Source organism: Rhinichthys klamathensis, unplaced genomic scaffold (genome assembly GCF_029890125.1).
Source record: "Rhinichthys klamathensis goyatoka isolate OS25496 unplaced genomic scaffold, OSU_Roscu_1.1 h1tg000111l_1, whole genome shotgun sequence".
Lineage (NCBI taxonomy): Eukaryota > Metazoa > Chordata > Actinopteri > Cypriniformes > Leuciscidae > Rhinichthys > Rhinichthys klamathensis.
Window position 1 is genome coordinate 11,124,842 of NW_026606649.1, and position 24,187 is coordinate 11,149,028.

The window sequence follows — 24,187 nt, forward strand, 5'->3', positions numbered from 1 at the left end:
CGCTGCTAGCGGCGATAGTTCGGAACTGCAGAGCATAATCAGACACAGTCGATCGGCCTTGGCGGAGACGTAACAACTGATTGTGCACAGAAATAGCATTAGTAGTTTGAGAAAAAACTATTTGAAAATGTTCAACAAAGCTACTTAATGATTGCAGTGCAGGTGCATTGGAATTCCATAGTGCCTGTGCCCAGTTCAGCGCGCGTCCAGTGAGTAGGGACAGAATGAAGGATATCTTGGCGCTTTCTGAAACAAACTGGTTAGCGTTGATCTCCATATACAGGCGACATTGTAAAAGGAAACCACTGCATTCACCTTCGCCTGAATAAGATGAGGGTCTGGCCATGGGACTGACTGCGGCGGGTCTGAGATTTTGTAGAGTACGACTGAGTTCAGACAGAGTTTCTTGAAATGATGGTGGTTGCGTGGGTACTGCAGCGGCATCGTTGATGGGAGGCAGAGGTGCGGCGGCAATCAGATCGGCATCTATTCCCACTGCCGGAATCTCGTGTGCTGCTGGAGCTTGCATAGTGACGGTCCGGTCTTCTGTCACAGTCTACTAAAGGACGAGGATACGGAAGTAGAATATACACTGTTTATTTGACACGTAAAGCAAGCTCCAAGACAACAGAAGACATAAGATCCAATCAGAGGTACTCAGCACACTGGATATACTTTACTGGAACAGTCCTGGGTACAGATCAATCACCAGATGATTCGCGAAGTTTCCAGATCAAAGGAAGCACTGGTGAATGAAGCTGGGCGATTCAAGGGCGATCTCCACGTTGAAGCTGTTCAGGAGACACAGATAGGTTGTTAGCATGAGACTGACAATACTTTGCAAAAGGAGTCTTTCTAGAACCAGACAAAGATGGTTTGGAACCAGAGGGTCGTGGGTATCGTATAGACGAGACCGGACGTTGAGTGGAAAGTGACAGGGCTTTTTAAGCAGTGAGCGATAGAGGTGAGTGATGATGACATGCAGGTGGAACTGATCAGAACTCCGGAGATGATGAGCGAGACCAGGTGCGCTGAGTTGAGTTTGGTTGGGATGTGTCATTGCTGATGGGATCCGTGAAAATATTATATTGCAATTTATAGTTGTGCCGTACCATGATCACCCTGTTTTGTAAGAATTTTGTGTTGTTTTGACAAAGCAACTATTTCCATTTCTAAACATGCTAAACAATAACCATTATTATTTTAAATATTTTTTATAAAACATTTTTTGTCAAATATCTTCTTTAGTTAAAAAAAAATGTCTTACAACAAAACTATTTTGTAAATAGCTACATGCTGTCATATAAAAAAAACAGTCAGTAAATAGCTTGAAGTCTTACAAGCCTAAACATCATGGTAACGGTTCCCACTTAATTTCAAATCAAGCATAACCGAAATTCACTCGCGATTCACTGGGGAAGTTGGTCGAGAACTCAGTAAAGATTCACTGTAGTCTGATTTATGTTTCTAATTAACAAGCAGGTTCAGGTTCGTGAATCAAATGATTCATTAAAATGAACCAGCTCATAAGAGTGATTTTTTGGGGTGAATCGGACATTGTGGCTCGTGCTGCGTCTCATGCAGGAAACACTGGCACTTTACTCCACCTTGTGAGTTGGTGTTTGATAAAACCACATAAACTTTGCCAACTCTTGCCAATGGCAGCTAGGTTTGAAATGATTTTTGCACATCTTTACAATAGTCACTCACATTCGTGACCATTTTAGTCACAGCCTGCGCCTGGAACCTTATTATATTACATATTCAATTGGAAATGACAATGTTTTCCTCCCACTTTCTTTTAATGTGTTGTTCATTTTTAAACATAAACACAAATGCATGACCCATGTTTAAATTACGTCAAATTATCCAATTGCAAGAAACATGTTACATCAAAACATGATGTGAAATCAGGAGGAAACGTCAACTGGAGCGAACTTAATGGTGTTAAGGGTTAGTGAGTGACCCAAGGAATGCAATTTGCTTCTATTAGCTGCTAAATTCTGAAGCAGATGTGTTTGTCCGTGCATACAGGCCTATTTTAAAGGAAGGTACAAAAGTTTGAGGTTGGTCAGATTTTAAATTAATGCATCAGTGCATGTAGAGTTGTAATATTAGCATTACTAGTGTACAAACCCATAAGAAACAACCCGTGATGTGACTGCCTTAAGAGAGCCTTACTATGCAATATGTGCTTACAACAGAATATGCACATATATTAGAAGGCAAATATATTATCACACACACTGTTTTTTTTATTCCCTGCTCCCATTCTGTCTTCTCCACCCAGAAGATGTTATGCATCACTTCACAGTTACAGGAAGAAAAGAAATAAACACTGGGAGATGTTCAAATTACCCAAGGTGTGAATAACAAAAAAAAAAAATGGTCCGCAGTTAAAATTCCAGCTACCCGCCTCATTAACTCTATTGTGAATTCTCCCTCCTCTTGTTGTCTTGTTGGCCTGTTTAAGATCTATTTTTAGCTCTTTGTTGAGAACTTTGGAGACACCTACCTTTTTTACTTTCCTAAATCTCCTAAACCCACCAATCAAATGGTCAGATTGTTTCCAGCCCTTTTCAGCTTCTACAATGGTCAGTTTAACAATGGCTTGGACTCTTTAGCTATGGAATTGGCCTCTTGACCTGTAGTTGACATTTGTATGGATCCTGAAAGATTGTCTGACTTCACTGACCTTTTAGCTTTCATGTGGGCTTTCTGTCCATATCGAGAGGATGCATCGTGCAGTGACTAGTAATGACCAGTAATGATTTGGGGGAATGTGAGATTACAGGCAAATTCTGGTTTGAGCATCTTGGGATTCCTGCAGTCTGTCCTTGCAGATAAGAGGCTCTTCAGGCAGATTATTACTGAGATGGAAGACTCGAGCAGGGAATGAAGTATTAAAGAACATGAGAAGTTAGACTTTCAAACCCACTAGACATGGTGCTGTGACTCCCTGAAGGATTTAAGCTGCTGCTTTCAAGAAATAGTTCACTCAAAATGTAACATTCTGTCATCATTCTCACCTTCATGTCCTTCCAAACCTGTATGTTGATATTTTTGTATGTTGTATGTTTTTACGAATATTTATGCAGCTCTTTACAATTACAGTTGACTTTATTATTTATATAAAAAAAAAGAAGAAGAGTGCCATAAACGTAGTCCATATTACTTATGCGCTAAATTCCAAGTCTTCTGAAAAATAGAATTCAGTGAGGTGGGAAAAAATGGAATAAGTCATAATTCACTTATAATCTTCCACGCCAGAAAGCTGTTTAATCAAAAGCAGCTGTGACCGGTGTCAGTGAATTGAACTCGTGAAACAGATCAGTGAATAAATTGTCCTTTGAGCCGTTTTTTTAAATGAACCACTTATTCCGGTTTACACATCATACTAAACAATTGGTTCATGAATTAGACTGCCTTCATTCTTCTCACTGGCTCAAATTTACAGCAGTTCTCAAGTTAATGATTCAGTGGAGAGGAAATTTTGGTCCCTTGAAGGACTTCAGAAACCTTGTAATGTATTTGTAAGTTGTATGGATATAATTATTGAGTCTGTCTCTTTGTATGGACAAAATCTTTTTTTTTTTTTTTTCACAGAAGAAAGTAGGTCAGCCAGGTTTGGAACAAAAGTAGTAAACGATGACAGCTTTTTTTTCTTTTACTTTTGTGTAAAAGTGCAAGTGCAGTTTTCTTTCCTGTGTTGTTAATGTATTTCCTGTTAAAAAAGGAAGTTTGATCAGCTATGATTTGCTGATCTGTTGCATTCTCATTTTAGACTGCATCTGATTGAATTAATATCGGTGTAGTGCTGGATGATGTCATTAATATTTTTGGTCTATACATTTTAAATGGGAACTTAGCTAAAAGTGTATTTTCTCTCAACATTTAGAGGTACGCTATCATATAGATATACATTTAAAGCTTACATACACTGCCATTCAAAAGTTTAGGGTCAGTAAGATTTTTTTAAAGAAATACTTTTATTCATTAATGCATTAAAACTAATCAAAAGTGGCAGTAAAAACATTAATAATGTTCAATTAATCAAATAATCCTGAAAAACATTTAACTCAGTTTCCACAAAAAAAATATTAATCATAACTGTTTGCATTGATAATAAAACATGTTATTTAAAATTTTAATAATAAACAATTAAAAAGTTCTTCAATATTTCACAATATTACTTTTTACTGGATTTTTGATCAAATAAATGTAGCCTTGGTGAGCACAAGAGACTTCTTTCAAAATCTTACCAACCCCAAACACAAGTAGTGTACATTGATTAAAAGACACAAAATTCACATTTTAATTTTATTGGATCTTTGAGTTGCAGGTGTTCTACCAAAAGATAGTTGGGATACAGCCCTGTCAATGCTCAGAAGGACAACAACTTGACTTGTAAGCTCTCCAATCGAAGTCTATTGATGACAATGCCACACAACATGGCAACAACGAGCTTCCAGCAATGGAGAGATGTCACCTCTATTACTGGAGCTTAGGGATTACTGATGATGTCTCAAGCACTTGAATGAGATGAGGTTCGCAGCGCCAAAAGAAGGTCATGCTTCAGGCTGCACTGGTTGGCTTTGTTCATTCAATTCAGCGAGTGTATGTATACTTGCATTTATGTGGCTGTGGAGCTCTTCAGATGTGCACATCTAATGAGATCATCAGCCCATTTCCATGGACAGACTCAGTGGAGTCAAAATTCACCAGAGTGCCACAGTCTCGTCCAGCCATTAGGCCAGGACCGCTTTAATGGTCTCTTGTGCTCATTTTGAACTGTGTGGTGCTTGGCATGTGTTTCATATGAACAAAAAGCCTCAGATTTGGACTCCATATGGGTTCCAAGGTGCTGAAGCAGGCTTTTTAAAAAAGTGTTACTTATCAACCACAGATTGTAACATCCATTCCATCTCAGTGCTTCGAGTCCTTGGTGCATGGCAATTTGGCTGACAACAACAAGCAGATGTTTTGGAGAACAATGCAAGCAAATAAGACTGTTCATTGTTTTTACTGGCGCAAGGATGAGGATGTAAGAAGACACCGTTCAAAAGTTTGGGGTCGGTGAGGTTTTTTATTTATTCGTTTTATTTTATTTTTGAAGAAATGAATACTTTTTTTCAGCAAAGATATACCAAAAGTGACAGTAAAGATATGTATAATGTTACAAAAGTATATAAAAGGTAAAAAAAATAAAAAAATTTATATAAATGCTTTAGAACTTTCTATTCATTGAAGAATCTTAAAAATAAAATGTCTCCATAAAAATGTTAAGCAGCACAACTGTTTTCAACATTGATAATAATAATAAATGTTTCTTGGGCGGCAAATATTTGAATGGATCATGTGACATTGAAGATGGTGAAAATGCTGAAAATTTTGCATTAGTTTCCTGGTTATTCTCAATTATCTTTAGCCGCTACTGCACATCACTCTAATATGGATGATTTACATTTCAATATGGATGATATGAATTAAAATAGTTACTTTTTTAGTATTATTACCTGATATGCTCAAAATCTAATTTGCACTTGTTTTATTCCTGTAGGTTTGGTGGGTTCTGAGATCTAACTTCTGTATTGGTGACATTTCTGCAGTTTAGCACTTCAGGCCCACAAGAACAAATCTTGAGTTCTTGAGTTCCTTATATCCAGGGGTGCACATAGCTTTTTTGGCGTGGTTCTCAATGAAGCACCTGGAGATTCTGCTTGCTACTCACATTTTACGCGGCACACTTATCCTACGAGCTGTCGTCATCACTTTCTTCCTGACTGCTCTCCTCATTCTTTTCTCTTGAACATGGTAGATAATGATGATAACTTTTTTTTAATTAATTAACACTAATGACTTGAGCCTGGAACACACCAAGCCGACGCCGACGAACTAGCGCCGATGAAAGCCGACTGTATTGTCGCCTCTCGTTGGCTAAAAAGCTGCACTTGAACACACCGAGAGAACTACAGGCGACTGTCTGAATGCGCGTTCTGCGCCTCCATGTAAATGAGACAACTGTCTATTTCTGCAGATATATTCTCCATATTCGTCATTCAAAAAGGGGAAACCGACGCTGTCGGCTGCAGATACACAAACCATAAACAATGCAGTGCATGCTTACCGTTTTAAATATCAATCCTGCTAAACACTTTCTTTATTCCACTCCGCTCGTGTTAATATTGAAATATTCGCCAGGGAACACTCAAGTAAGATGACGTAACATAAGAACAGCCTTCTATCTGTAGAGTTTTGACTTCTTTGCTCGCTGTTTTGCTATTATTCTCGTGCATTGACTCTTTCACTAAGCTGAACAGCCAATCAGAGTTCCCTCTTTCACCGACGCCCCGACGCCGATTCAACATGTCGAATCGGCCGAAACAAAGCCGACGAGGACCAATTTCAGCCGACGGCACGGAACCGTGCGGAACACACCGAGGAAACTCAGTCGGCCGACGCACAAAAACTGCCCGGCGGCCGACCGTCGGCTTGGTGTGTTCCAGGCTTTAGACAACAGCAGGGAGATTAGGCTGCTGTCACTTTAAGACCGAACACATCCAGTTTCTTTCTCAACTGTTCACTTATGACATAACCGAGAGAATACTTGCCGAGATGGGTATTTTGACATCATTTTGTGTGTCCGTTCAAGAGTAAGTAAATGCGAAAGAGGAATCAATTCGGTGTTAGAGCACTGTCTGAAACGTCCCCCTCTCTCTCTCTCTCTCTCTCTCTCTCTCTCTCTCTCTCTCTCTGCGTGCACGTGCTTCGGGTGTGTGAGGCTGTACGCACAGATAACACCGTGAGAGTCGTGATTTTTCTTCTTTGTTTAAAATCGTTTGAATGTGTACATTGGCAAGACAAAACACATCCAAATGATAAACTTTTACTCTGTGATGGTTAAGCTTAGCAGTTAATCCACTAATCACATGCGTGCCGAACTGTGGGGCCCGGTCCGTACGAATCAATGATCAACTGCGATCCGTCGCACCCCTAATAATTGAACACACTTATCATCATGATTGCTATCTTACCAGAGATGGAGTAAAAATCCTACTCCAGTAAATGAACGTGTCCCTGTCCCCAAAAATGTTTGTACTAAAAAGTGCTTCCCTCCACGTTTTCTGGTGCGCATCGTTTATTTTGACCACGCTTGTTTTTTGGGGGGGGGGGGGGGGGGGGAATGAGTGCATGGAATATAATCCTGTATTAATTTAATTCTGAATTATTCTCTTCACCTTTCTCCAGTTGAATGCTTAATCATTGATTGCTATGATTTTGCCCACAAGTGCACTCTCACCTCAAGTGTCTCTTGAAACAGTGTTGGTGGACAGCTATAATGACTTGTTTGTTTTAGTGAAGAGGTGACGTTTCATTCATGTTCATGTTATTTGAACGCTCTTTCTTTAGCAAGTGTGGCATCGACTTAAAGATGGCATTAAGAACTGGGTGGTTCTCTTTTCACAGAGCTCTTGACCGGTGCGGCTGCTGACTTAACTGAAGCAGACAATTTATTGTCTAATTACCTCTCAAGAGTGTAATCACAGTCACCTCCTGCAGCTTCAAAAGACCTTCTGGAATACAGCACGATTACTTAGTACTAAAAGAGTGTCTTCTAAGAGACTTGCAGGTAAAAGAGAAACAGCTGGTGATTTTAACCACTACGATGTGTTCCTGGATCTTTTGTTGGTACCAGAACAAAAGTCATGTCAAGGCTGTGTGGCAGGGTGAGCAAAAACAGCTTAACTGTAAAGCTAAACCTTGATAGGAATGTTATTCCAGAACCAACAAGGATCTTGGATCCTGTCCTTCTTGGTGACAGTAGCTATAAGGAAACGTTTTACTGTGTTTCCTATTTCCTCTTCTTTCTTCTCAAGCAGTCAGTTGTCTGTTGTTTTTCATTCATTAATGTTTTTCTTTTTCTTATTGTAAGTCTCTCCCCATAGTAAACTAAAGAGAGATCTCTTTAATACCTCCTTTGTTTCTCCTAGACTGCAATGAGATTACACATAGAGTGCAAATGAAGACTGTGGCTTAAGGCTCCTGCTTCTAAGATTTTACTTTTGCAAAAAAGACCACATTGATCTTTCAATGTCTCGAACTGTGCTCGGATTTGCCAAGATTCTCAAAAGTCTGAAATCAGATGAGAAGTCAGAGATATCAGTATGCAGTAAAAAATTGGCGTAAAATTTTTCCAAGACTATGCTAACCACTTAATAAATAACATAAAATCAGAAAACACATTTTCCTCTGGGTGTCTAATCAGTCAACACCATTAAACTCATATCACTGAACCTGCCACACGCTGCATTGGAGACATTACTGCGCCTGCTGGATCTCTGTCAAGCACACCACTCCCTTTCCTCTCTCCTCCCTTTTCCTCTTCGCTTCCCTCCACATTCTTTTGAAGACTTTCTCTTCCTCTCTCCAACACACACTCCACGAAGTCACTTCTGAGAGCTCGCGCTCTGCCTCGCTGTCAAACAAACACTGGTGTTCTGTCGTGCTCTCTCTCTCTCCGAATCTTTCTCTCTCTCTCCTCCTCCTCTCACACGCTCTCTCGTGTGTGCCTCAGTCGCTCTCCGCTGCTCAGTTCATCATGTTGGCTGGAGAATGCTGCGTGCGGCAGCGCTCTCTCTCCTGCCCTGGCGCGGGACACATCTGTCCCACCCGCCACCGCTGAGCACTCTTACAGAAGAGGACGAGCCAGAACGGCAGCAGCAGGAGGAAGAGGACGAAGACGAAGTCTCGGGGGTGAGCGCCGGGGTCCAGCCGGACCACATGTTCCAACAGACAGTTTACCTGCTGGACGGTCCGGAGGACATGGTGTCATCCGGGGGGCTGAAGTCTCCAGACTGGGTGTACGAGTCCTACTACCGTATGAGCCAGCAGCATCCGCTCATCGTGTTCCTGTTGCTCATCGTCATGGGAGCGTGTCTGGCTCTGCTCGCCGTGTTTTTTGCCTCTGGACTGGTAAGACTCTGTTCTTTATCCACCTACTATTCTTTTTGTACTTTTCTGTCTTGAATTGGACCACAATGCTCCTTGTATCTTAAGTCAATGGTTCTCAACTGGTTTCACTTCAGGACTTTCATTGGTCATCATGTTGTGACCCAACAATTGAATCCAAAACCTGAATTTTTGTGCTGCCAAAATCCTTTTCTTTAACCTCGCGTAGTTCCGTTCATGGTTTACAGGATGAGGGTATGCCGTGCAACCCGTCCATGTTGGTGTCTAGTTTGGCTAGCTTACAGTTGAATTTGTGCCAAAAATAGCATAGAGTTTGTTTGGACACTTATTTTCGACAACAACAAAAACAAAAAAAACATGGGAAGCACTTTGTCTTCCCTCTTTAAAGTTGATAAGCCAGGTTATTTTGCTTCTTTAACTATACACAATTATGTGGTTGTTTGCATTTACCATGAAACACAAAAAGAGACATTGACAGAAGGAGTTCTGGTCACTCTTTTTCCTTTAATTACAATAAATGTGTACTGAGGCCTTCAAGCTTCAAAAAAGACAAAAGTACCATAAAAGTGTCCCTTGACTTTTGTAGTCATACCATAGCTTTCTGTGAGTAACAAAATACAAGTCAGTATTTGAGAAAAGTCGAGATGCCCAATTTCTGAACAAATTGTTCGTTTGAGTTCTCCGGAAAAACACGGTTCACAAATTAAATTTTCTAACTGTTAACAGATCAGTGGGGAAGATTTTCGGTGTGTCCCTTGCATAAAGCTGTCATATGACTTTAGTTTACTTGGAATATTAGTCCTTAAAACCACTTGTATGATACATTTCAGTTTTGAAGCTTGAAAGCTTCAGTTCTCATCCATTGTAATTGCGTGGAGACCAGCACATTTTTCAGAATTTCTTCTTAGGCATTCTTCAGCTTGCAATGACATGAGAGCGAGTAAACAATGACTGAAAGGTCATTTTTAGGTAAACTGTCCCTTTAAGATGTTTTTGTTTTAAGCCTATTTTGGAATGCTATTCATCTTTCTCCCTCATCCCACAGTTGTGGTTGTGGTAACGCTGCATAAATGGGGTTTTGGTCTATGAGAGAGTGTTTTACTTGCGTGTGGGGAGTGCAGCACTCTCTCTGTGTCTGTGTGTGTGTCTCCTTTTCTCTCTGTGGCAGATTGTGTCAATCTCTTTGGTAAGAGAGCTGTTTCTGTGAGCTGCACTTCTGCAACCCTCATTTTCACCTGCTGTTTCACTCGTTCTCTCTCTCTCTGACTCTTTCTCTCTCACCAGATGCTCAGTTGTCGGTGTTTATGTGTAATGGGTTTGTTGATTATTGCAGTCGGTGCATTTGAACTGCACTGTCAACCCTATAACGTTGCCTCAAAGTAATAAAGTAATCTCTGTGCATAATTAAATATAATGAACTTGACCATTTCATTTAACTAGTTAGAAGACTGAACTCTGTTTTGGAATTAAAACTTCTATTGATTCTAAACTATTTGCACATCACTCCGTCCTCATCAGAGATGGGAAAACTATTATTTCAAAATCGACAGTTGGTTACCTGAACAACTAGTCAACTAATCGGCTTAAGAAAGCCCTGTGTAATTAGGGTTTTTGGTTCCCCTGACCCTAAAATATGCATTTGTTAGAGAGTTGCTGTTCCTCAGTTACTGCTCTTTTTGTTGTAGGAAAATAATACTTATAATCAGCAAGGATGCAGTAAATTGATCAAAAGTGACAGTAAAGAAATGTATAATGTTACAAAAAAATTCTGTTTCAAATGCTGCTGTTCTTAACTTTCTATCCATCATAGAATTGCAGCCTTGGTGAGCATAAAAGACTTTAAAAAATCTTACCATACCAACCCCAAAATTCTGTCAGGTTGTGAAAGTGTTACAAAAAATGGACAGAGAGCAATGGGATGGGATATTGGGGTCAAAATGCATTTTTAAATGTTTTACTTGATACAGTGTCTTAGAAATGTTGGTATATACATCTATGGTGTTGGTAGTGTTGAACATCAGCAATAGTTTTATATTTGGTTGCATTTTATTTTGTGATTTCAGGTTAGAGAAATGAAGCACAAACAGAAGAGAGTGAACCATACTGTTTCCCGATTACATAATCACCTATTATTAAGGGGATTGATAGCACATTCCATCGTAGATTTTTTGGAGGGCTGGAATCAGAAGCATAGACTAAAGCCCAACAAATTGTCAGCATGCTAATTAAATCATTGACACAAAAACAGAACAAATCTCAGTTGATCGACCTCGACTTAGTCAGCCACTGGACGGCAGGTCAACTGTCTTGACCATCCCTAGACCCCATTTTTTTTAGACGGTCACATTTAGGCTACTGCTCAATGCTCAGGGACCACATCCTTGGTTTACGCAGAGCCTGTTGTGATATCACTCTCCTGTGGTTTAACTGCGGGCATGTTGTTTTGAAGCGCTGAGGCTCTTATCTTGGAAGCAGTCTGTTTTTACACAGACTGGCTAATGGGGCCGGAAAATGTCACGAAACACAAACTTTGCTTTATCGTTGTTCCTCCGTCCGTCATGCCTTTTTGTTTCAGTTTTGGGCAGGAAGTTCTGCCTTCTCCTCTCTGAATGCTTATCTTGTTTTTTCACAGCAAAATCTGTCTAAAGATTGTGTTGCTGCTGCACTGTCTTGAGAGATTAAAGATTGATGGAGTTGTGCGAAAACACGTCTGAAAACAAGAACAAAAGTTCACTCGATTAGAAAGACACATTAATCAGGTGCAAGCGACGAAGAGCTGGTTAATGAAAGTAGTTTTCCTTTTTTTTTTTTTAAAGGAAAACATTTATATTTTTCTAATGGCCATTGCACACATTTTCAATATCTTGAGACATTGATACATTTCACTTAACACAACTTTAGTTATATGGAATTTAATTATAACCAGTTGTGGACTACTCAAATCGAGCTCTTGAGTTCAGATACCCTAACAAAATATTATTTCTGTAAAAGTATAAGTAATCCTTTTCAGTTATACTTGCACAAACATGGCGGTTCGGTATGTACCTCGGTATTGAAGTCACGGTTTGGTACGGGTTAGGTACAGCAGGAGAGAAAACTAAACACAAAATTGCCCTTTTTAAAAAAAAATTAAACTTCTTTTTTTTTTTTTAACAAATGTTTATATGTGTTTAAATAAATTCTATTATAATTATTATTTTCTAAAGGATAAAAAAATCTTAGCTAATGCTGTAAACTATATGTGGATCCCTCAATTACACATTACTATAATACTAAAGGTTACAATTAACAACAGAGCCCAAATTATGAAACTCAATTGCTATTTATTTTATATTAATCAAAAAAAAAAAACTTGTACTGTAAATTCCACATAAGGCAGGTTTTGCATTAACTTATAAATCTAATTATTTAAAAAAATATATATATATATAATCATTTACACTGTGGCTGACTTAACTTGATTTCATGACAAAATTATTTAAACATACATTAAATAATCAAGACATTACTAACAGGTTAAGTAAATATAATGAATATGCTAATATAGTGTATATACGAAATGCTTCTCTCTAGAGTTCATTTCTCTAGCGAATTAAGCTGCTGTCGACACTAAATGCCTGAGGTAAATGTAATGCTTATGCTACGTGAGATATTTTTCTCAAACTGTTTTATTGATGTCTTTTTTCGCAGTTGAAACACGAGAGATGTAAACATATCGATCGATCGTCTCTTCTTCTTCTGCGCTTTTTACTGTTAGCAAACAGCATTGCATTGCCGCACTGAATGTATTTGTCATCTGACTGCATGCCATGCACCAAACCGTGACGTCCGTACCATATGGTTCGGGACGAGTACATTTACACTATTATATATATATACACTACCGTTCAAAAGTTTGGGGTCGGTACGATTTTAAATACTTTTAAAAGAATTCTCTTCTGCTAACCATGACTGCGCTTATTTGATTAAAAATACAACAAAAATCAGTTATAGTATTAAATATTATTCCAGTGTAAATCAGCTGTTTTCTGTGTGAATATATAGTAAAGTGTAATTTATTCCTGTGATCAAAGCTGAATTTTCAGCATCACCAGTGTCAGTGTCTTCAGTGTCAAATGATCCTTCACAAATCAGTATAATAAGAGGATTTGATGCTCAAGAAACATTTATTATTATTATCAATGTTGAAACAGTTGTTGGTCTGTCAGTTGTACAGTTTTTTATTTTTTTTTTAGGATTTTTTGATGAAAAGGAAGTTCAAAAGAACAGCATTTGTTTGAAATAGAATCTTTTGTAACATTATAAATGTCTTTACTGTCCTTGATAAATAAAAGTATTGATTTCTTTCCTCCAAAAAATAAAAACAAAATTCTCACTGACCCTAAACTTTTGAACGGTAGTGTATATGTATATATAAATTGTGTGTGTATTTTCATTTGTTTGCAGACTTGAATGCAGGCTTCGAGGATCTCCTAGTTCTTGGCAAATTTTTTGTCAGACATTAACAATTCAGTGAATTGTTAACTAGAGTTTCACTCTGACCGGATCATTGAAACAGCTGACTCGACAAGTTGTTGACTCGAGAACAGCTGCAAGTCCAGTTCACAAATTAATCATTCAGTGTGATTTGCAATACTATTTAGCTGGTTTATTGAATAAAATCAGCTTGTTAACAAATTCTACATCAATAGAGAGGGTGTCGAGTTCTTCAATTTGAAATGACAAGAAAAGATAAGGTTTTCTGAAATGTTGTGGAGTAAAGAGTACAATATTATGCTTTGGAATGTAAAAGTTTCCCAAAATAAAAATACTCTGATAAAGTACAGATACTTGAAACGTGTATTGAAGTACAGTAGTGAAGTAAAAATACTTTGCTACTGTCACAGATTGTAACTAAACATTTGATGTTCTCACGGATGAGTGTATGGTGATGGCAGTTTTAAACAGATTTTAGATTTATTTTTATCCATTTATTTGCTTAGATTTATTTAGATTTTGATTTATAAAAGTAGATTTGTAAAAAATGTTTTGGCTGTGCAAAACTAGTGTTGCCATACACTTATTAAGATGATTTTTTGTTTTGTGCACGTTTTATGATCTGCCAAGTGAAAATCTTAAGTCTGATCATAAAATAAAGTAATAGCATATCTCTCCTCAACAAGCCTCATGCTTTGAGGTGTCATTCACGCTTGTTGCAAATCTGTACTGGTAACACAAGTCAATCACAACATAATCCCGCACTTCTAGAATTGTGCTTTTGACCTTGGAACTGAACATTAGATGAAAAACATCTTCTGATTGGCAAGTTAGTAACTTGGAACGAATAATAATCATTTCCATTAGGCTATGCTGTATGCAACACACTTGATACCCTCTTTATAAATAATGGTGAGACAAAATGGACACCTTTTCCCTCACATCCCGATGATAAGACTGTTACTAACAAGATTTAATTTCTAATGGCTTCCCATTCTAACCTCTTCAAATTACACTGAGAGCCAAATCTTGGAACAGACTATTTGAAAAAGAGCCACAGACCCACATCGTCGAGATGCCTCAATGACAACAGCAAACACATACAAGCCCATGCACACATTCCTGATCAACAGTCCATTTTCCATTTAGTCGATCCGTAAAGAAAATCTTTCTACTCGGTTACAGTTCAAAATCATTTATTGAAGGTGTTATTGTAAATCTGGATGGAGGTTTTGAATGAGATCAGGGCGGGGCAACATTGACCCAGCTGAACACATTATAAAGCTGATGCCAACACAGCAGAAATGATAATGTTGAGTGGGATGAAGCGAACATGCAGGTTGATCAATTAGATGAGTTATGGAGATGACAGCGTCACACTGAGCCGTCACGAATTCAGTCACTGACAGTCTGCTTGGCTTATTTGATTAGAAATGTAGTGTAAGATGAGCACATCGTTTGTACTAGCACTATGGTTTAATGCAAGCTTTTTTACAATCCAAATAGATTTTAAAGAGATGCAATATATCACAGTCACCCTGTGTATTGGAAATCTGAAGTGCCTGATTATGAAGTTATTATGTGACATTTTTTAGGATAGCAAACAGGAATCTTAATTGATGCCACAAACTATTAGAACACTAGGTCACACTTAAAGGGCCCTATTTTAACGATCTAAGCACATGGTCTAAAGCATTTCCTATTCTCTTAATGAGTAATGAGCGTGTTTTTGGGCGTAATGTGAAATAAACCAACCAGAGTCTCATCTCCCATACCCTTTAAAGGCCTGTAGCGCTCACGCCATGGCGGATTGTTATTTACTTGACGGAATTTGCAAGTGGAAAAACTGAACGCGTCTCCAGAGCGCAAACGGATCTGCTCGTGCACAAGGTTAAAATGCGCGAGCAGACCATCTACGGGACAAGCCGAATTCCACCATATCTTTATGTACACAATATTAATCTTTTACATTGTAATCCTTTTATTTTTAATATTTGGCATGTTTGTGTGCTGCTGCGCATCCCTGTGTGTATGCGTGTTGTGGACCGGCTATAGGCGCACATTACTAATGCACACTTTAATTCCCAAAAAAGTCTATTTCAGTTGCCTCAAAATAGCAACATGCCAACAATGTGCCTGAACGTTGCGCCGGGCAGGGCCGGCCCTGACCAATTTGCTGCCCTAGGCAAGATTTTACCTGGTGCCCCATGCATTACAGCCCATTTCACCTCATCATTGTGTTGGTGATTATTTAGTCATATATATACACTCACCTAAAGGATTATTAGGAACACCATACTACTAATACTGTATTTGACCCCCTTTCGCCTTCAGAACTGCCTTAATTCTACGTGGCATTGATTCAACAAGGTGCTGAAAGCATTCTTTAGAAATGTTGGCCCATAATGATAGGATAGCATCTTGCAGTTGATGGAGATTTGTGGGATGCACATCCAGGGCACGAAGCTGCCGTTCCACCACATCCCAAAGATGCTCTATTGGGTTGAGATTAGGGTTGCCGCGGTGAGGAAAATTTCCCACCGGTTAATCGACGTGTCACAACACCGGTAATCCCGGTGTCACCGTGGGGGGCGGGGCGGGGCGGGGGGGTTAAATAGCTTTTAAATGCGTGCGCGTTATACTTTCACTTTCGAAATAAGCGTCAATTGGCAATTCAGCGTCAGTTGCTTGAATGGACAAAAAAAAAAAAACTCGGCTCGCTGATAATAAAACTTTTATTTATAGACAGAACTTTTATTAGCATAACGAACGAATAAAAATAACCCCATGCATAGACTGAAAATTGTCAAACTGTGGGCCCAAACAAATAAGAACCATAAAACGTTTATTAACGAATAAGAAAATAAAACAGGCCTAAATAAATTACACATTCCGCCATTATCTTGCTTTTCTGTAATTTGAGTCGTTCTCATCTCCACACGTGCTAAATGGAATCCTGATGCTTGCTGATCTGTGACGTGACTGGCTCTTGGCACGCACTGCGCAGTTCAGTTTTTAATTATAATGTATGCTCTCTTCTGAACTAAATAATTGATAATTATTATTTTTAATTAATTCAAATAAATATTTTAGCAAAAACGAATACTTTAAAAAAGTCAAGACATCGCGGTGTCACGGTGGGAAAGTGATGTCACCGGTGATGGGGCTTAAAACCAGTAACACCGTCAACACCGTCTATCGCGGCAAGCCTAGTTGAGATCTGGTGACTGTGGGGGCCATTTTAGTACAGTGAACTCATTGTCATGTTCAAGAAACCAATTTGAAATTATTCCAGCTTTGTGACATGGTGCATTATCCTGCCGGAAGTAGCCATCAGAGGATGGGTACATGGTGGCCATAAAGGGATGGACATGGTCAGAAACAATGCTCAGGTAGGCCGTGGCATTTAAACGATGCCCAATTGGCACTAAGGGGCCTAAAGTGTGCCAAGAAAACATCCCCCACACCATTACACCACCACCACCAGCCTGCACAGTGGGAACAAGGCATAATGGATCCATGTTCTCATTCTGTTTACGCCAAATTCTGACTCTACCATCTGAATGTCTCAACAGAAATCGAGACTCATCAGACCAGGCAACATTTTTCCAGTCTTCAACTGTCCAATTTTGGTGAGCTCTTGCAAATTGTAGCCACTTTTTCCTATTTATAGTGGAGATGAGTGGTACCTGGTGGGGTCTTCTGCTGTTGTAGCCCATCCGCCTCAAGGTTGTGCGTGTTGTGGCTTCACAAATGCTTTGCTGCATGCCTCGGTTGTAACGAGTGGTTATTTCAGTCAAAGTTGCTCTTCTATCAGCTTGAATCAGTTGGCCCATTCTCCTCTGACCTCTAGCATCAACAAGGCATTTTCGCCCACAGGACTGCCGCATACTGGATGTTTTTACCTTTTCACACCATTCTTTGTAAACCCTAGAAATGGTTGTGCGTGAAAATCCCAGTAACTGAGCAGATTGTGAAATACTCAGACCGGCCCGTCTGGCATCAACAACCATGCCACGCTCAAAATTGCTTAAATCACCTTTCTTTCTCATTCTGACATTCAGTTTGGAGTTCAGGAGATTGTCTTGACCAGGACCACACCCCTAAATGCATTGAAGCAACTGCCATGTGATTGGTTGATTGGATATTGCATTAATGAGAAATTGAACAGATGTTCCTAATAATCCTTAATATGAACATTAATGTGAACAACGACGCTACACAACAAATGACCAACAGTAAACTGATCGCGCGCGCGCGCTGTTTCTGGCGCACTTCAAGCACTCGCTGGGCGGGGGGAGATTGATGCGCCGGACCGGAGTCGGGGGACTTAGTTAAGTTTTTGTGGAGTTGTTTTGCTTTATTTTGTAGTATTTCAAATTAATGGTTTTAAAATAGTATTAGAAAAAAAATTAAAAATTCACTCGTTTAGGCGCCCCTATTGAGTGGTGGCACCCTTAGCATTTGCCTATACCGCCTATGCCACGGGCCGGCCCTGGCGCCGGGTGTATGATAGGGCCCAAAATGTTTGAATGTCATTGCATTAGAAACATCATGTGCCAAGTGGCATCTGCAAACAAATTATGCTTTTTGTAGACATTTTTGCCATGGCTTATAGGTCCTACGGTCATTTTAAAAAATGTGCTGCTTCGACTAAGACAACCAGAAAGTGTTGAGTTCATGTTGGGCTTTCAAAACCATTTTCAAGAAAAGTTTTAATTGAATTTTCCTTACACTTGAATATATGTGTGTCACGGTTGGCTTAGATAGGAAGACGAAGACAAACAGATCAATATACATCTAGTTTAATGAAAGTTCTCCTAGCAGGCAGGATAAACACAAGCATAGCTAACGGAGATCGGACAAAGACAGAGTGAACGGGAGGAACACAGATGATGGTAATTAATAGGACACAGGTGATACAGATTAACTAATGATGGTAACCAGGGAGACAGACTAGTGGTGGAAAACTGAACAAAGGAACGTGACAAATGACAACTAACTGAAAAGTCCATGATCACAGTGGTGACAGAACCACCCCCCCACAAGGCGAGGCCTCGCACCGTAATAGAGACACACAATGGGAGGCCTGGAGGGGGACGAGGAGATGGCGGAACGATGCGGGGAGGCAGAAGAGGGGGTATGGTGGCAGGACGACTGGATACAGGTGTGGTGAAGACACAGGGATGGTGATGATGGGACGCCGATCCCCTGGCGCGACGATGGTGCTTGGCCGATGGCACAGACCCAGAGCTCCATGGCGGAGACGAGGGAGGGAGGAAGGAGTCCAGGTGGTGACGAGGCTGGCGACAGCTGGGGGACGACCAACGGAGACGTGGTCGAGGGATCTGCTGGCGCAGACGGAGAGCCGATGAATTCCAGCTGCATCGCTGGCTCTGGAGGGACCGAGATCTGGAGCTTTCTCCAGAGCTCTGGAGATCTCGGCGATGTCGCGGCGATGACCGTCGAAGGCACAGTCAGAGTACCCGAGGGCTGAGGTGGAGCCGGTGTGATGGAGGACAGAGGTGACGCCGAGGGGAAGGAGGAACCCGCTGCAGTTGTAGGGGTGGAGGGAGGGAGTGGGAGTTGTTGAGGGTGGGAGTTGTTAATTCCTCACTGAAGTTGATCAGCCAATCCTCTTTCTCCGTATTCATGACTCCCTCGTCCACTGATGTCATTGGCTCACACCCCTGGTCAGACTTGCGATGAGGCTCCACTTCTGGGGCGAGGATCAGCTCTGGCTGACGGAGTCGCGGTGGGTGGTAGCTCTCCGTCTGCAGGGGGCAGTATTCAGCAGAAGCAAGAATTTCATACAGGAACAACATGAAGGTAAATGATGACAGAATTTTCATTTTTGGGTGAACTATCCCTTTAACTATACTTGACTTATACAGACAGAAAAGTCTAAGTATATTTGTCCTATACTTGTACTAAATTTTACATTTACATATCATTTAGCACATACTGTAAGACTGTGAGTTTAGGCGTAGGGGTGCAGAGCCAGTGGTTGTTCTGTATGCAAACATCAGTGCCTTGAATTTAATGGGAGTGGTAATTGGCAACCAGTGCAAGGAGGATAGGTGTGACGTATGCTCTCTTCAGCTCGATAAAGACCACTCCTGCTGCAGCATCCTGGATCAGTTGCAGAGGTTTGACAGTGCATGCTGGAAGGCCTGCCAAGAGAGAATTACAATAGTCCAGTCTGGATAGAACAAGAGCTTGGACAAGGAATTGTGTAGCATGCACCGATAGGAAGGCCCTGATCTTTCTAATGTTGTATAAGGCAAATCTGCAGGACCGGGCAGTTCTAGCAATGTGGTCTGTGAAGTTTAACTGTTCTTCAATCAAAACTCCAAGATTCGTGGCTGTCCTGGATGGAGTTATGTTACGTTATGTATATTTAAAAGTATAATTAAGTATTCTAAGTATACTTGGCTTGTAGTTGTGTTTACTTTAGTTTGTTTATTGAGTTGCCAATTAAATACTTTTTTCACATAGTTTTACATACTGTCTTATAAACTTGCATGTTTTGGCATTCAGTGCAATAGACTTGTTTGAAAATATTGATTTATAAAGAAAACAGAGAATAAATGTTAATTTTTGTTTACACTGGTAGTGTACATAGAAATTTACTTCAAATCTACTTAACTCTTTCACTGCCATTGAGGGAAATTTACTCAATCCATGTTTTCACTGTTATGTGGTAGGGGGGGTTATTGCGCATCTTCTGAAAGAGTACAGAATCTCCCGTTCAAAACAGCCGAAGAAAAAGCAGAAACAAGCAATAAAAGCATTGCTTATACCCACATGTAATCTAACACGATCAAAAATTAAACAGCATATAAATCAAACACATTTCCAAATGAAGAGGTAAAGACTGTGTGAGCTTTAGGGGTGTTGATGGACTCAATCTACTCTATGTTTTGACAAAAACACAATTTTCTCAGTTTTTTGTTCAAAATGTTGCTTTTTTTATGAAACGTTACCACGTTTATTTTAAACCATAGGCTCTGTTCTTTCTTTTGATATATTGCATGTTCAGATATTCATACAATAAATATTCCGAGGACCATGAAAATGTTGTGAAAATGATCAAAAATGCTGGTTCTAAAGTCAGATATGAATTGCATTTTTGTAAGTATTTAAAAAATAATAATTGATCCACACACAAAAAAAAGTTTAATGTGATTGGTTTCTTTACAAGAAAATACCCTTGGTGAAAAAAACTATATCAAAATGTATTTTATACTAAGTGTACTACAAAATCCATTGAGATATTTACTTATTTGGAGTACTTCTTTATTGCACAATGCACATTTCTTAAAGGATTAGTTCACCTCAAAATGAAAATTTCCTGATAATTTACTCACCCCAATGCCTTTCAAGATGTTCATGTCTTTCTTTCTTCAGTGGAAAAGAAATTAAGTTTTTTGAGGAAAACATTTCAGGATTTTTCTCCACACAATGGACTTCAATTGCAACCAACATGTTGAAGTCCAAATCAATGCAGTTTCAAAGGGCTCTGCACGTTCCCAGCTGAGGAATAGGGTCCTATCTAGCGAAACGATCGGTCATTTAAGAAAAAACAAACAAACATTTATATACTTTTTAACCACAATTGTTAGTCTTGTGCTGGTCGGCGACGCGCCAGGCATTACGTCATCACGTTAAAAAAAAACTTAATTTCTTTTCCACTGAAGAAAGAAAGACATGAACATCTTGGATGGCATTTGGGTGAGTAAATTATCAGGAAATTGTCATTTTGAGGTGACCTGATCCTTTAATATTAAGCCTTAAAATGTGTTTAATATCACTATTAATAAGGATGGTATAATCTTTGTATATTATCAGTCTTTAAATGCAAGATATTTAAAGTGTACCTAAAGTATACTTGCAATATTTCCACTTTAGCACAAACAAATATACTTAAGTATGTATATCTTTGAACTTCAGCACTATTTCTGGATAACTAAAGTACATTAAGTACAAAATTAGTTGTTCCAATTTAGCAGACTTTAAGTATACCAATTTAGTATACCAATGGTACAATTGCAGGGTATTTATATTAAGTACATAAGTATGTAAATGTATTTGTAGTATATTTAGCATAAAATAAATGTATTTCAAATATATTTAATATAATGATTTTTCACTAGGTATATAGTAGCTTTCATACATTTTTAAGTATTCAAATATTTTTCAAATATACTTTATCTTTATTTTATTTTAAAGCTGAGCATAAATATGGGAACAGAACTGATGAGCAAGCTGTAATAGATGCTTGTGTGTCAATGCTTTGGAAGAATAAGAGTATGAAAAATGCATGACTCCTTACTCTTCCAAAAATACAGGCGCACAGCGGTGGAATTAACACACATTGCAAAATGTATTACAATAATCAATTATTTTTCTTCTGCATTTATTTATTTTATTTTTGCACTGCAATCATGAGATAGTGAAAGTGTAGCTCATGTATTGGGAGTTAAAAGACATGTATGTGGGTACGATGTAAGTTTGCATTCTGCTGACGGTCAGTGGCATGTTTTGCATTTTTGTCCCATCAGCAAGTCTGCAGGGCTGCGAAACCACAGTAAACAAACACAAACCATCCCTAACTCACATTAAACTGAGACACTCAGACAAATGGACAGGAAGTGGCTGTGGAAGGGATAGTGCTGTAACAAAGAACGCCCATGTGTGCGTCTCTTTGCCTTTGTGGCCCCTGCAAAATGGAGTTAAATGGACTTAAATGGGCTCAAATGCACAATCAGCTGGCTATATGAGCTCTGGCCCTTGATAACTTGAATAAAAGAGACTGATAGGAGCCAAGTCTGATTCATGCTGTGAGGGATGAAAGAGTGATGAGAGTAGAGGGGCGTGTGGGAATGGGCCTAAAATAAGGATTTTAAGACTAATCATGTTTGCAGTGAATCAGTACCTTGATGTAGACATTTAATTATAATTGTCCTAGAAAGAGGAAGGGGAATGTCAGATAGGTGTACATTGTTGGTGGTGTTTGATAAGGCAAGCAATTTTATTGCATATTGGAGGGTTGGGGATTTAAACAAACCCTAAATAATTACCCTTGGAGTGTAACTTGCATTATTTATGCTATAGAGATCATATTGTTTGTTGAGGAGTGGTGTGATATTACTTTTAAAAGAAATCAGGCTCAAGATCAAATGCATAAAGATTCTGGACAACAAAAATGAACATAGATTATGAGTTTTTTTTATACTATGGGCACTTTTGGCCCTGGGGACTTAACCTCTTAAAATACTAAATGTCCTCTCTGTAATTGTCATTTTGTTTGTCTTTGCTTTTAAAAATCTTGAACATTTCCACCACATCTCAAATTATATTCTGTGATGTAAAGATGATTGTGGACATGACATTGATTAATAAATACAAATAATTTCTTTATAATAGTTTAACTTAATAAAAATCAACCCCTGGGATATAAGAGTGAACGTCGAAGAAACATGCTGCAGTTGTGATGTATTTTCAGGTTAGGTCAACTTTATTATCCCCAAGGGGCAATTTGTTTCACAGCTAGCAGTAAACCATACAATCAGCAAGAACAAACCCATAATACCACAACACACAAAAAGACTTCCATAAATAGTTTACCTAGATTATTTTAATAAACTAATGATAGTGTTACGTCACGTGGTAGTGGAAATAGCATGAAGACGAAGGAGAATGATAATAGTCTTCTTTAATGACAAAACTCAGGAACCAGGAGAAAACCACACTAAACATTAACGAGAATAGACGAAGACTGAGGGAGAACAGAGGGTATAAATACACAGAGCAAACAAAAGGAACTAAATTGGATAATTAAAAGGACACAGGTGAAGGAGATGACTAATTCGACAGACAGGTGAAAGCTTGATCACAGGACTAAACCAAAAACATGAAACAAGGGAGACAGACCATACATGTAACAGAATGCCCCCTCCCAAAAAGGCGAGTCCTCGCGACGTAAATTGTCCAACTGAGGAGGGAGGGGGCTCTGGGGGATGGCGTGGAGCAGGCAGAAAACAAGAGTTCAGGGTAAACATAAAAGCCCATGGAGGAGTGGATTGTGGGAGGAGCCAGATGTTAGGCCAGGACGAGGCCCCAGGGCGGAGTCGAAGGCGGGAGGAGCCATGGTGTAGCCGACTTGATGGTATCTACCCTGGGGACGACTGACGGAGATGTAGCCACTAACGATGGAGACCCAGGTGGAGCCAATGAGCCCACGCGACGCTGATGGCACTGGAGACCGAGGTGGAGCCGCGGCGACGAGCGTCCGAGGGAATCCAGAGGACAGCGGCTGAGCCGGTGGGACAGAGGGAGAGTCGGGGGATCCTTTGCTGGTGGTCTGAAGACACTGGGAGGATCTTCACAGCAGGTGGGAGCTGGCGAGTGACTGAAGGACATCAGTGGAGGCGGGGCTGAGGAACTGGCTGATTGAAGTGGTGGGAGAGGGAGGCTGGGTGGGAATTCTGGAGACACAGGAGAAGCAGAAAACACTGGAGGAACAGGGGGTGCTGGAGATTCAAGGGACAGATACAGGGGTCCTGGGTATAACCTCTCCACAAAAGTTAATAAGATCTACCAAAAAAAAAAAAAAAAAAGTCCTTAAGTTCCTCAGAATATATGCCAAAGTCCAATATACCCACTTTCATAGCGGTAGGGTTATGGATAGGGCTATCCTCCCAGCCCTCAAGCTCCACGATCACCCCCTTGACGCACG

General features: G+C 39.7%; 1 protein-coding gene across 2 annotated transcripts in view; it reads left to right on the plus strand.

Annotated features, from left to right (window-relative positions):
• The first annotated feature begins 8,462 nt into the window (after positions 1-8,462).
• Positions 8,463-24,187, plus strand: part of adcy2b (adenylate cyclase 2b (brain)) — a 71,010-nt gene continuing 55,285 nt past the window's right edge. For both annotated transcript variants that reach the window (XM_056254461.1, XM_056254462.1), the window contains exon 1: positions 8,463-8,973. In XM_056254461.1, the coding sequence (XP_056110436.1) occupies positions 8,614-8,973 (360 nt within the window). In that variant the 5' untranslated portion in view covers positions 8,463-8,613. The remainder of the gene's footprint in view (positions 8,974-24,187) is intronic.